General features: G+C 37.0%; 1 protein-coding gene across 1 annotated transcript; it reads right to left on the bottom strand.

Moving 5' to 3' along the window:
- Positions 1–3,858: 3,858 nt before the first annotated feature.
- On the bottom strand, positions 3,859–14,822 carry LOC129282591 (trans-1,2-dihydrobenzene-1,2-diol dehydrogenase-like). The gene is made up of 7 exons (XM_064113823.1): positions 14,589–14,822; positions 13,763–13,926; positions 10,812–10,947; positions 9,246–9,359; positions 8,558–8,682; positions 7,206–7,386; positions 3,859–4,834 (listed from the first exon to the last, which is right to left on the bottom strand). The coding sequence occupies exons 1-7, from the start codon at positions 14,815–14,817 to the stop codon at positions 4,707–4,709; spliced, it is 1,077 nt and encodes a 358-aa protein (XP_063969893.1). The 5' UTR covers positions 14,818–14,822; the 3' UTR covers positions 3,859–4,706.
- Between the last annotated feature and the right edge of the window lie 412 nt (positions 14,823–15,234).

Below are 15,234 nucleotides of genomic sequence, written 5' to 3'. Positions count from 1 at the left end.
TGAGCTTTTAGGAACACATAATTTAAAATCATAAAGTATAACAACATAGTATTTGCATCATAATTATTTCATCATAAATTTTCAAGTGATCTCAAAATAAGGCAGCATCATAACCAAGTTTTAGGCCTAAACATCCACTCATGCAAGGGACGAAGTGTGCTTGTTCTAGATTCTTAGGCTTGTATTCTGAACTCAGATTTTAACTTTAAGACACAATTCATCTTTATGTTTTTAATACGGGCAGTCATGCAAATGCAACAAAATTCTTAATTTCTCTAGATAAATGATTAATCATCACATTTAGCACAAAAATCATAAACTCTTTTAAAATATAAATTCAAAGTTATATAACAATTAAAGCTTTTGAAAAGTACCCAGAAAAGACAAGAACATGCAGTGTAATATCTTTTGGTACTTTCATACTTCCAAAACTTTCAGTGCAGACTTTACAATACCACAGTATAGTTAAACCAGACTTCAGAGTATAGGCCTTAATGACAATTGAGTATCTGAATATAAAAACGACCCAAGTCCAATTTTTTGCGAAATTGAGTTAGATATGGGAAATTGTTCCTTATACAATGACTCATCTTGTGCACAAAATGATAAATCTGAAATGATCTCAGAAATGCCTTGAAAAAAGGAGGAAAATCTTACATTCATAACATAGCGCCCTCTCTCATTACTTCTACTACATACTACAGAAGTCTAACATGTATATGAATGTAAGAATGACCCAAGTCCATATGATTCTAAAAACGACCCAAGTCCACCAGACAAAAGGCCCGACCACAAGTTACATGAATATTAATGTTCATAAATTTTTTTTTCAAAATGACCTCCTATGGACTTGGGCCTTGTTTATATTCATATACTCAATTCTTTAAGCATGGTATTGGGTTAGGGTTTTGAGCCCTTAGGATTTGTAGGATTTGGGCATGGAAAGCCAGTAAAAAAAGTAACTCCCTAAATTAAGTTAGAGTGCCAAAAAATTTGCCGGGACCTCAGGAGTTTTCTTATCCACACAGGACCCTAATTCAGGATTGTTTGGAAAAGTTTATTAAAAAAATCTCCAGTATCACATTGCACAAAACATACATGCAATTAAACAAAATTACATACAATAACATGATTAGTACAAGTTAGTCGATGGTAAACAAGTACAGGGTAATATTTTAATAATTTAGATTGTAAAATATCACAGCTACATGTATGACATAACAATCATTCAAGAATCAAAAGCAAAAGTTATAAAAGATGATCCACATATTTTTTTGATTTTCACAGCTATTTGTATACCATTTATAGACACTAATGTTTGAATAATACATATTCCTTATTTGGAATCAATACTACAACAAGTGGAACGCCTCTGGCAGTCTCGCCTGCATTACGCAATTTAAGAAAACTACTATAAAATAATCATTCACAAAAACACCATTCATATGGTCAAATACACCCATGTCCACATTTCATTCACTCTATCCATAAACTTTCAAAGTTGTGATGGCAATTCAACAATTACCCCAACATGGCCTAAGTTTATTGACCCTAACTGACCTTTGACCTTGGTTTTGTGACCTGAAACTCACAGGGGATGTTTAGTGATACTTGATTACTCTTATATCCCAAGTTTTATGAAATAGATCCATAAACTTCAGAGTTAGGATGGTAATTCAACAAATACCCCCAACACGGCCAAAGTTCATTGACCTTAAATGACCTTTGACCATGGTCATGTGACCTGAAACTCGTACAGGATGTTCAGTGATACTCGATTACTCTTATGTCCAAGTTTTATGAACTAGATCCATAAACCTTCAGAGTTAGGATGGTAATTTAACAAAGACTCCCAACACGGCTAAAGTTCATTGACCTTAAATGACCATTGACCATGGTCATGTGACCTGAAACTTGCACAGGATATTCAGTGGTACTTGATTAACCTAATGTCCAAGTTTCATGAACTAGATCCATAAATTTTCAAAGTTATGAAGGTAATTCAACAAATACCCCCAACTTGGCCAAAGTTCATTGACCCTAAATGACCTTTGACCTTGGCCATGTGACCTGAAACTCAGGCAGGATGTTCACTAATACTTGATTAACCTTATGTCCACGTTTCATGAACTACATCCATAAATTTTCAAAGTTATGATAGTACTTCAACAAATACCCCAAACTTGACCAAAGTTCATTGACCCTAAATGACCTTTGACCTTGGTCATGTGACCTGAAACTCGAGCAGGATGTTCACTAATACTTGATCAACCTTATGCCTAAGTTTCATGAACTAGGTCCATATACTTTCTAAGTTATGATGTCATTTCAAAAACTTAACCTTCGGTTAAGATTTTGAAAATAATTCTCCCAACATGGTCTAAGTTCATTGACCCTAAATGACCTTTGACCTTAGTCATGTGACCTGAAACTCAAGCAGGATGTTCAGTAATACTTGATTAACCTTATGTCTACGTTTCATGAACTAGGTCCATATACTTTCTAAGTTATAATGTCATTTTAAAAACTTAACCTTAGGTTAAGATTTGATGTTGACGCCGCCGCCGTCGCCGTCGGAAAAGCGGCGCCTATAGTCTCGCTCTGCTATGCAGGCGAGACAAAAATGATTCAAAATCGATTCAGTATTTTCACATAAATATTTGCCAAAACAATGGTCTTTTTTAGAGGTTTCAAAATCAAATTTTGAACAGGTATTCAATTTTCTGCAGCAAACACAGATTGCTGTCATGTAGACAAGTACAAAGCTGGAATGAATAGATATTTCAGAGAAGGCCTTTAAATTCAAACTTAATATTTGTTAGATATGAAATATATTAGAAATTATATTTTAGAAAATATATATATTTACCATTACAATAATAAAATATTTTTCTTTATATAATTAATTTCAGCTCACCACCCTTTCAATTCTCACATAATTTTCATGGTATTCAGTCTTTTTGTGAAAGCATCAAAGCTGCATATAAGTATAGAATCAAATTATGAAAAATAGAACATATCCTTTGTACACATGTATGTACACGAAAACAACTTAAGGCCACATAATAGTAGTGATGCCAAGGATATTTGATGCGGGGCATGGGGGAGGCAAGATGACCTTTAGAAGGTTAACATCATTCTTCTTGTCAACTGAACAACACGGTTAGGGTTACATGACAGACCTCTTTTTATTATACCCTACTCTCCTACATCTCATACCCCTTTCATAAACCCAATAAAACCTATCCTCCAATTAGCCGCCTAAGAGTAATGCGGATAATTCAATAAAAATTGCGTTCACAAACTCCGAAAATTATCCGCATTATTTTTACGAGCGCCCGTCCTGAAAAAGGCGGATAATCGTCATGACAACTGGACATGCCCCCTCTGATGCGGTTGTGTTGGAAAAGGGTGACCTTGTGACCGCACCATGGCAATTATTCGCATTATTTGGAAATACGTTCATAAACTCAAAATCTTGTCCCGATGCCGCTATTATGCGGATAATAGCAGCATCAGAATAATGCGGATAACTCTTGTCCTCCTCTGATTTTACGACCAAATTATGCTGCTATTAGCCGCATAATTGGGTTTTATTGGGTTTATGAAAGGGGTATCAATCAGTCAAAAATGACTAGTTAATAGGGTCAGCTGGGTGCAAGTATTACTCTAGTCATGTTTGACTATTTTCTAGTCATATTTTACTAGAACAGAGTTATCTCTGACTAGAATATAATTCAGAAGTGTGACTAGACATATCAGTTGCACCCAGCTGACTATACTAGTGGTCTAGTCAAGTTGATTGAGTTGTTTTAAGAGTGTACATCTTCCCTTTTCTTCCTCTCTTTATTTTCTTTTGTGTTAGCTCTACTTGAAAAATTATGATGGGGGGTGCTTCTTATTCTAGGACATGTGTCGTAGAATAAGGAGAACCCCCTATGTTTTTAGTAAAACAATATTCACAATAATAATGGTTAAGGGGAATCCAGCCTTGGCCATAAACTGTTGTGTTGTAAAGGAGAGAAATAAATGAATAGAATTGTGAAGGTGTGAAAGAAATCGGACAAGCAATAAGAAAGATATGGCTGCTTTAAAGTTGAGATCCCTAAGAAAATTGAGATTACAAATTGGCAACTGGCTAAGTAAATTATGAGAAGTGGCAAGGACAACTTTCCTAGGCCATGTACTTTATTATCAGGGATTTCTGGTTTTCTCCTAAGTACCCATTCCCCTGGGGCATTAATCTTAATATAACCCATGTAGCACTATGTTTAATGTCCTCATGAAAGAAAAATAAAATTTGAAGTAAAAATTTTGGAAAAAAAAAGAAATTTTAGCCATTTTATGTATTGGAGTACATGAAAGAGTAGTACTTGCCTGTAATATGTCACTGTAACATCACATATGCGGCCAATTTGAAATCCCCATGGGTATAGAGATCACCAATTTTTACACATTTTAAATATTCATAACCCTCCTATTGTCTGTCCGACATTGTTCAAACTTTCACCTATGTAGGCCTGTACTTAACTGAATTTTTCCCCTCTAAAACAAGTTTTTATTTGGGTCGGAATCACCTTTAATAAAAGTGCCAAGGCCAGCACCAAGACAATATTTATTAGTAGGACTGATTACACATTTTGTTGGTGCACTTACCGCTTTATAGATTACAGAGGAAATCAATCACAATCTGAGGAAGCCATAGTTTATACTGATCCCTCTTTTTCATTCTCCTCTTCTGGTCGGTAGTACCCAACGTCGTGTCTAAGTTTGTCCATGATCTTGTGGATGGCTAAGGTTTCTGACCAGGTCAGAAGGGGATGCTCTGTCCTTCCTAAAAACAATGGAAATTAAAAAATCAATATCATTTTTAACTGACCAAGATTGATTATTATAATAATAATAATAGGCATTTATAATATAGCGCCATCTATCTAGAAATATTCTATTCCGAGGCGCGATGTAATTATTATTATTACCCCGGCTTTAGCTCGAGCTGCCTTTCAGCGCTCATGCATTCAAGGAATTAATCCTGCCGGGTACCCATTCACCTCACCTGGGTTGAGTGCAGCACAATGTGGATAAATTCCTTGCTGAAGGAAATAACGCCATGGCTGGGATTCAAACCCACGACCAGCTGTTTCAAAGTCAGAAGACTAATCCACTGGGCCACAAAGTTTAAACCAACGTTTCAAATGGCACATTTTATTACCCTAGATCTAATATGGCTACCCTGTTCAAGTGCTTGAGCATTCAAGGAATTTGTTGCTTCTGGGTACCAGTTTACAACACCTGGGTAGATAGTGGCAAATGTTGAAAAATGCCTTGACAAGTACTGTTATTGATATTGTTTATATTCTCTAAAAGACCTCCAGATGGACCTAATATCAAACTTAAGAGCCCATACTCTAATACCACTTTCATAAACCCAATAAAACCTATCCTCCAATTAGCCACCTAAGAGTAATGCGGATAATTCAATAAAAATTGCGTTCACAAACTCCGAAAATTATCTGCATTATTTTTACGAGCGCCCATCCTGAAAAAGGCGGATAATCGTCATGACAACTGGACACGCCCCCTCCGATGCGGTTGTGTTGGAAAAGGGTGACCTTGTGACCGCACCATGGCAATTATCCGCATTATTTGGAAATACGTTCATAAACTCAAAATCTTGTCCCGATGCCGCTATTATGCGGATAATAGCAGCATCAGAATAATGCGGATAACTCTTGTCCTCCTCTGATTTTAGGACCAAATTATGCTGCTATTAGCCGCATAATTGGGTTTTATTGGGTTCATGAAAGGGGTATCATTTTGAGTTTAACTGGAAGCAAAGACAACCTAAAACTGAGTTTCATAAAGACATCAAATTTTCATACAGGTAGCAATGAAAGTTTCTCTGAAAACCATTTTATCATACATGTTTACACAATACTATTAGAAATCGTCATTCCTCATTTTAACCCCATTGATAGGGGTCACAGCGAAATAAACAATCACTTACAGGCATATTTCTGATTCATTAATGTGGGATAGCATCATTATTATTATTGTTATAAGTAAAATATTTAGATAAACTTTGAAAATACATAGAATACTGTCAAAGTCAAGTAGTCGATTCCATTAATGGATAAGAATTGATGAAAATATGGCAGACAAAAGAGTGAAAATGGAGAGAAGAGGGAAATTAAATGGAGGAACAAAAGAAGGAAAGTGTATCCTTCAAAGTTCATGCTTCTTCTACAGGGGAGCGTTTCATCAACATATTCATCCAACAAGTTATCAGATCTGACGTCTTTTCCTGATTCTGATTGGCTGAGAGGCACTGTTCCTAAGGTAACTGTTGGATAAAATGAGATTTGTCGGATAAAACGTCTGACAGGTGCTTTCATGAAATGCCACCCTGGTCTTCAAAGTAATGTAGTCAATGGCAGAGCTCCAGTGTATGTAAAAGCATGTCTCATTCTCATTCTAGGCACATTCGTCTTTCATCGTCAGTGACTTTTACTCTACCCCGTATCTACAAATTAGTTCATGATGCGGCTTTTGCCTCTACAGCTCCAAGGCTGTGGAATAAACTCCCTCCTCTTCTTAACTTGTCACCAACATTGGACCAATTCGAACGAGACTTGGAAGACCTACCTTTTCTAATATCCTGATCATGTACAATGTATCCACTTGACTTACAATACTGTCAATTTATTACATTTTATATCCTATGCTGACCAGGGATGACATCTCCAAGGCATTTGTATCTCATGGCAAAAAGGCGTTGTGGAAATATGATCATTTCCTTTCAAACTCACAAAATTCAACCAATTGACCTACCGCTTTTTTTCTAATTTGATAAATGATTAATTGCTGGTTTGACCCAAGTTAAATTCTTCCTTGTTTTAATTCGATAACCATTTATTTCGCTCTTCATACTACAATGAAGGTTCATTTATTTAGAAGTATGATTATAACTACATGTTTACATTTCTTTCTATTTCACGTTATTCTCTGTAGGCACCAGCCGATGTGCAGAATCTCTCGACAAATTTTCAATTGTTTTAGGTGATCTCCAGCCATTGGCTGGTGCTCAATTTTATATTTCTCTTGTAATGCTTCTATTGTATCAGTCATGTTTATTTTTTGCCTGGAGATAAAATAAATAAATCAATCAATCAGTCTTATAATCAAGAAAATTGTGCTAAAAGTACCTTCATCTATTGCTTCCTTGACTGCATTTGCTTGGTATTGAAACCCAACGGATCCAGGGTAATTGAAAGATCGTTCAGAGGTAGGGAGAGGGAACTCAAAGACTTCTTTCTCAAACATGCCTGGCGCAGGAAACCCTCGGACTAACTCCACTTTACTGAGGGCGTGGAAGCTGTCTGTTAACTGAAGAAAACAAAAATACAGCAAATATCCTGAACGATCTTCTTGATAGTTGCCCTTGTGACTACTGCTACTCTTAAAGAAAACCTGCAACAATTATAAAGCTAAACACTTAATGTATCTTGAAACTTTTCAGCACTTGGACCACGGGTGGATGACTGAAGCCAGTGCGTTGTGTGTAAACGTCTCTCCCATGTTTCATAGATGCAGTCTATGTAACAATGGAAAACACTCCGTCCCTTGGATAGGATGTTAAATGGAGGCCCCGTGTAGAGGAGAGTCACCACCTTTGCACGTTAAGAACCCACTGCACTATTCGTGTAAGAGTAGGGGGAAACCCCGGTGTAGTGGTCCACCTGCACTCCCCCCAATCAGTTATATCGGGAGGAGAGACCTGCGGTTCATAGTGATTCAGATCGCTTTTCGCCTCCCAGGCACAGGTGATGCCAAACAAATTGAATAAATAAATTTTGATTTTATAAAACCAAATACATGTTTAATAGGATGTGTGTGACACAGGTGACGCCAAACAAATTAAATAAATAAATTTACATTTTATAAAACCAAATACACGTTTAATAGGATGTGTGTGTCTGTGTGACATCATCAGCTCACTCGTCAGCACACCATTGCAGAACTTGTGAATTACCAACTTCCATATACTACATCTGATTCTAAAAGGGTTGTGCTGATTCTAAAAAATGTCTTTAAAGGACAAGTCCACCCCAACAAAACGTTCATTTGAATAATAAGAGAAAAATTCAACAAGCATAACACTGACATTTTCATCAAATTCGGATGTAAAAAAAGAAAGTTATGACATTTTAAAGTTTCGCTTATTTTCACAAAACAATGATATGCACAACTCATTGACATGCAAATGAGACATTTGATGATGTCCCCCACTCACTATTTCTTTTGTTTTTTATTGTTTGGATGATGTCATCTGTCTCCTCAATTGCATACCAACCAGGATGTGCATTACGTGAAATTATGCGAAACTTTAAAATGTCATAACTTTCTTATTTTACATCCGATTTTGATGAAATTTTTCAGTGTTATGCTTGTTAGATTTTTCTCTATTTATTCAAATCAACTTTTTGTTGGGGTGGACTTTACTTTAAATCAATTATATTGGGAGTCTTTGGGACGCACTTAATTAAGTACCACTTACATTTATTCTCCCTGTGGTCCCAACAATACTGGCAACATTGTTACTGTCAGCTGCAATACTGGTTACCATGGTAGCGATCTTGTGGTCCGGATACTTCAAGGTGATACTGCAAATCTCATCAACACCTACAATACAATACAATACAATATTAGAATTTATATAGCCCTCTTCACATATTGACTGTATCACATTGTTTTACAAAGGAGCAAATACTCATAGAATATTATGAAAGAAAATTCAGTATTGAACCCTTACTAAGACTCCGACTCTAGTCAGGTTTATAACTTTTCAGGTTAAAATAATAAATAATAGCTGTATTTATAAAGCGCTTTTTGCCTGAGGATACAAAGCGCTGCATTACCCCAGCTTTAGCTCGAGCTACCATCACCGGCGCTCAGTGCATGCAAGGAATGAATCCTGCCAGGTGCCCATTTACCTCACCTGGGTCGAGTGCAGCACAGTGTGGATGAATTTCTTGTTGAAGGAAACTACACCATGGCTAGGATTCGAACCCACGTCTCTCTGATTGAAAGGCGAGAGTCAGAACCACTTGACCACGACGCGCCCAAAAAAAGTCATTCAATTCAGTTGGCCGATAGTAAACTTGTTTATAGAAAATGTGCATTCGTCATTATAACAAGTCCTTCTGAAACAGGCCCCCAAACGTGTCAAGTCAGTATGTACTCACCTGTTTGTGTCATACCTCCAACCCCTTGAACCAAGGTGGGGTTTGGTCCTAACACCATGGTCGCCAGTTGGATTGGGTAGATCCCTATATTATATAGGGCTCCATCACCTACACCTACATGAAGTGCAAATCACAATAATGACCTTTTTAAAAAAAAAATGCACATATTGATAGACATAATGCTTATAGCATTTTCATTTATTTCATTATAAAAGAGCAGTGGATAGCACTGGCGTACATCCTTGCATCACACCTACTGTTCAGGGGGAGATGATTTATTGTTCCACCCCCCCCCCCCACTTGAATAGCATGACGTCAAGGATTTACGCCCGTGGTGGATAGTATAATTCTTCCCCAAGATGCCCTGGCCGGGAATCGAACCCTGGACTTTTGTGTTAACCTGTCGCCATAGACCACTCCTTATATGTATTTTTATAATATTATATACGGCTCCATCATTCACACCTGCATGAAAAACAAATCACAATAAGCTTTTTTCACAGTTGAAACTGCATATGGGCAGCAAACAGTCATTTGAGATAAACCATCAAAGTGGTTTTCAAATTCACTGATATGAGCATTTGTGATTTGATGAATATTCATGTATTTCCTTCTAAAATATTCTTTTTTCACATCAAAGCTGAAGAGTAAAAAAGGCCCGAATTCACAAAGTTGGTTTTTAAAACCATCAGTTGAACCTATGGGTTACCGGTAGTCAACATTGTCAATACAGCACCATCTGTCTTTTCAAACTTGCTAATGCTTCACACACATACAGATAATTCAATAAAAACTAGACTAAAACAACTCTAAAATGGTTAATTATACCTACAAAAAATGCCAATACCTTTCCTATTTCACCAAGATCTTTTTTTAATTTTACAATCCAATTTATTCCCTCTTTGTTACCTGGTTGTAAACATTTGCCACTGTGACACTATCACTCTGATGATGCATTGAGGAATGGGTTCGGGTTGTTAACCTGGGCTTGGGGTTAGGTCAGGGAGAAAAATTTATCTGGGGGATTGGAGCGATTTAGCCCCTGAAATGCTCAAATCCCCATTCATCTCAATGTTAAAGCTTATCCAATGTTGCAGTCATATAGACAGTAAGTTGAGAAAAGTAGCCCCAGTAAATATATATATATTTTTTTTTTGCTTGGATTAGGTAAAATGTTCTATGTATTGTTAGCTTTGCACTTGGTTTATTTTTAGATTGGGGTAATGGGGGTGTAGGTTATATTTAGTGCAACCGATATTTTGAAGGTCAATTTGGTTTTTAGTTTGTTTCAATCCACCCCCCCCCCCCTCCCTTTTAATTTGTTCCAGATATGCCACATGAATCACTTGTCACTAGGGGAAAACTTGTGCCTTGTCAAAGAATCTAAATGTAGAACCTTACTCTTATCATGACAGACTCCATTTTTTATCCCTCTTTACATTTAACGTCCCGAGCATTTGCTTCCAGGGGCGTATTGGGGGGCATGCCCCCAACCCCTCTCCCTGATACGCCCCTGGAAGCAAACGCCAACGCATTGCCAAAGAAACTATCAATATGGATGCTTACTTTTATCATGGCAGATTCCACTACTCGTCCCATTCAAACAGAAATCCGCTGTGATGAATTTCACATCTCCAATCTCTCCATCTAAAAGTAGTTTTCTGATCTTGTCATATGCCGGGAAGAACCTGCTCCATAAACCCTATATGCAGTCCGATAAAAGAGGGTAAAAATTTGTTAGAACAGCTTGGACCTATGTGCACTTGGTATCAGTGGCGTAGACAGGTTCGTACACCTGGGGGGGATGACTGGGCTGCCAACGCTAGTGAGGGCGCGAAGCGCCCGAGCGAGAGAGCGAAGCGACCGAGCGGGGGGAGGGTGTGGGAGGGGGGTGTCCCCCCTCCCACGGTAGGGAGCTTTTGCAATTTTGAACTTGAAATCGTGCAATCTGATGCATACTTAATGAGGTAAAATAACACACACAAGCGCGCACGCACACACACACATACTCTCACACACGGGTGCGCGCACCACACACATACTACGCCTTGAATGGACAGACATACATCGACAAGATCTACACACCGTGGCATACGAATACAGAATGGACTGACACATAGTATTGCATATTGAACCACACTACGTATTTATTTATCTCTGTGAATTTTGCTGTTACACCTCTTCAGAAAAAAAACCAATGTCAACTGTGTACACGCAGGTATAGTCTTTGTTGTCTTGATATGGGTATGTGGTTATGAATGAAAACAGCCTCTGTGGCCATTTGTGAATAGAACACATAAACAACAAACAAATAACAATACGTCTGTTCATTATAAAGCATAATGAATACGTACATACTATGCTTTTTTTTACCTCAAAGAAACAGGCATAGTATCCATAGATGGATATTGGCTGGCGGCTCATTAACATACAGATACAAAAAACATAAACAGTATCACTATGATCCATGGAGTAACAATACTGCTTTGTAAGTTTGTGAAGAAATCGGAACCATAACGGCATTGCATCGTTTCAAATTAGGGCATTATTTACTTCTATTTGATCTCAGTCTTATAATAGTAATAATAATAATAATAATAATAATAATAATAATAATAATAATAATAATAATAATAATAATAATAATAATAATAATAATAATAATACAAATAAAAAATAATACTAATACAAATAATAATGCTAATACTAATAGGTTCCTTTTATCTCGCATTTCAAGACAGGGTAAATTCACACTGCGCTTTACATGAAACAAACTTCTTTAAACATTTCAAACTTATGTCTTCATGCATCAATCAACATACTTTAAATGAATACAAAGCAAAGTGCATCTTAAATAAAACAAAAATAAATAAATAGTTAACAATACAGAAAAGATGTAGCTGCTGCAAGCTTAACAACAAACTAATGTATACCAGTCAGTCCTGATATCAGTATTAGTGTAACAATAGTCATATAGTGGGAGCATGAAGTTGAACAATTCATGATTATACATAATTATATATGTTATAAAGATAGTAGTATGGTACTCTCTGTCACGAATTATTATGTATACTGTTGTATCACATTCATTTTCTATTCTGTTTTAGATTGCGCTGATGCATTTTGCACACAATGTATAATGCCTATAACACGTGGTTTGCCCCATTTGAACACGCAAAACTCGTGGTTATCTTTTGGTTTCCACACCACGAGATTGCGCGCACTGCAAAATATGCGCGATTAATCTTGTGGTTATCTTGTGGTTTCCAAACCACAAGATAACCACAAAATACTTGTAAGATTTTCTTTTTTTTACCGTCTGAATTGGCTTTCACCGTGTGAATGCGGCTAATAACAATAAACACAATTACAATAATGATGAGGATTATTATTATCATCATCATAATTATTATTAATATTATAATTGTTATCATTATTATTATTACTATTATTATCATCATTATGACTTATTAAGTAACCAAATATCATTCCCCAAAACCTGGGGGGGATGATTGTACATGCCATCCCCCCCACCTTGTGAGGTGGGGGGGATGCATCCCCCTCATCCCCCCCGTTGTCTACGCCCCTGCTTGGTATGAAGCCATTTCATCTAATTAAAAAATGGGCTAATCTTCAAGCCTTGTATTCGTTGTTTTCAGACCCTTATCAACATTTTGATCAATTCTATCTCTAATCTATGCATAGAATTTGTCAAATTGTTTGATTCAGTATCTAAAGATTTAAACAATTTAGGTTTAGATTTCCAACACTGTTGATGTTGGAAATCATGAAGAAACATAATATTGTCATCATTTTACACAGAAAACCTTTACAGTTTACTTCCATAAACAATTAAAATTTGATATCCCGGGGGTACCCATCTCAACGTCCACATGTGATTTTTTAGTCATGAAATGAATTATTCATAATTTCATTTTCTCAGCAATTGAATGCTCCAGTCTTCATGGTCCAAGTATGTATCATGCACATTTTAGCTCTGCTATTATTTTTATTAGATATATTTCCCAATTCATCACAATAATTTCAGTTTTATCATAATTTCGCTTTATGAAAATTATGCTATTTTGTGACTAAGGCCACGTCTCGCCTGCTCTTTCTGCCGATGATATCGATATCAAGGGATTCTAGTTAGGAAGCCTTTGTGAAACAAGTTTAATAAGATTGGAGCTAACTCAGGAGTTGGTGGATATGACTAACTTGTCCAGGTGTTGAGATCTGTTTTAGTTGATAACATTAAGCAGGGATCGACATTAGCAGTGGCCCAAGGCAACCAAAAATGAGTCAGGCCACCAAGATTCTGTACAAGCCCACACTTGGTGGCCCAGATTGGCTACCAATGTTTTGATAAGTTGCAATATTTTCTTTTGTTTCAAGGCCATCAAATTTGCGTTGGGGGCCAGCAAAAATGTGAAATCAATGATTTTGGTGGACCGATCGGCAATCAGGCCACCAAGAAAAAAAGTTAGTGTGGTTGGTTGCATTGAGTAAATATTTACCTCCATGAAAAACACACCATTCTGTCTTGCAACTTCGATTGCTTCACCAACTTCTTTAGAATGTACACCAAGAGGCTTTTCACACAGGACATGTTTCTTGGCATTCAGGAACAGCTTGCACAGAGGAATATGGGCAATGTTAACACTCCCAATGTACACGATATCTGTAAAAGAGCATAAAAATATCAGTAATCAATATAAAAACAATATGCTCGTCTAATTGTACACTATATGCCCTGTTGATAAATAGAGCAGTTGAGCAAGGCACTGTCTCTGGTACTTTCCTAGACATCAATCCCAAGAAAAAATTATAATTGAGCTTTTAATTCAGTTATTTAATTAGAAGTCAAAGACTGTCTTAGATCATCCAGAGGTGCGGGTAAATAAAAATATATGTAAAAGGCTGAAGATAAGTGTTGAAAAAAGCTGAAATTGAAAGAGGAAAGCTAAAATAAGCTCAACTTTTAGCTCTAAATCAAAGAAAGACATAATAACAATTAAGATATCGCTGTATACTTGTTTAGGTGTTCAATTCAGAGAATACTTGCCAAGGGTATCGTTTTCTTTCCAAGGCAATACTTCAGTCTGTTCAGATCATTACTTGTTGAGGGTAGGGATTCACACGCCAATACTTGTTAAGGGGTGCATTTTCAGAATATGGAAAATACTTGTTTAGGGTGCTTTTCGAGACCCTGTGGTCGCGCATGGTATCCACTTGTCAATGGAAGTGGCCCCTCCGGGCTAATTACATGCATGCATATGATTACCACAAGAGCATGGGACGTGCTCTGTATTTGAACCCGGGAGTTCCCCCAACGAAGCTTACCAACATTCGGGTCAGCGGCGAGAGAGTCGTAACTTCCATAGCTCGATTTCGCTCCTACTTTTTCAGCTAATTCTTCTGCTCTTTCTAGAGACCGTGACGCGATCGCCTGGATTGCATGGTCCTTTAGGTCACAAATGGCGTTTGAAAAGTCTTGAGCAATTTTACCTGCTGTGCAGATACCCCATCTAAGTTTCCCCATTTTAGTAAAGAAGAACCGAACTGCTACCATGCCAAGCAGGGTGCGCGCGTAGAGTTCACATTTTGCAATTAATGGGCTTTTCCGAGCTCCGGGGAGCAAAATATTATTTTTTCCATAAATATAACGAATAATACAATTGGAAATTTTGCATAATTGGTTATCAACTTTAACAAAACGTGAATTCATATGGAATATATAATATATTCAACAATATGTTTTAATCTAATAATATCCAATACTGCGTAATCAAAAATTAAATCTAAAGTAGAGTCTGGATGAGAAACAACTCGATTGTTTACATTTTGAGTCACATGCACGTGTTAAGTTGTTCCCAGGTCAGGCGATATTTCCCCAGGTACGTTTCTCATTGACCGACTTGGTAGGCGTGGTCTGTGGGGCATATGGTTCAAACTTTTAAAAAAGTTTCAGTATTAATATAATGCGCTC

This window comes from Lytechinus pictus, chromosome 19 (assembly GCF_037042905.1).
Source record: "Lytechinus pictus isolate F3 Inbred chromosome 19, Lp3.0, whole genome shotgun sequence".
Taxonomy (NCBI): Eukaryota; Metazoa; Echinodermata; class Echinoidea; order Temnopleuroida; family Toxopneustidae; genus Lytechinus; species Lytechinus pictus.
This window is presented reverse-complemented; position numbering and strand designations above follow the sequence as displayed.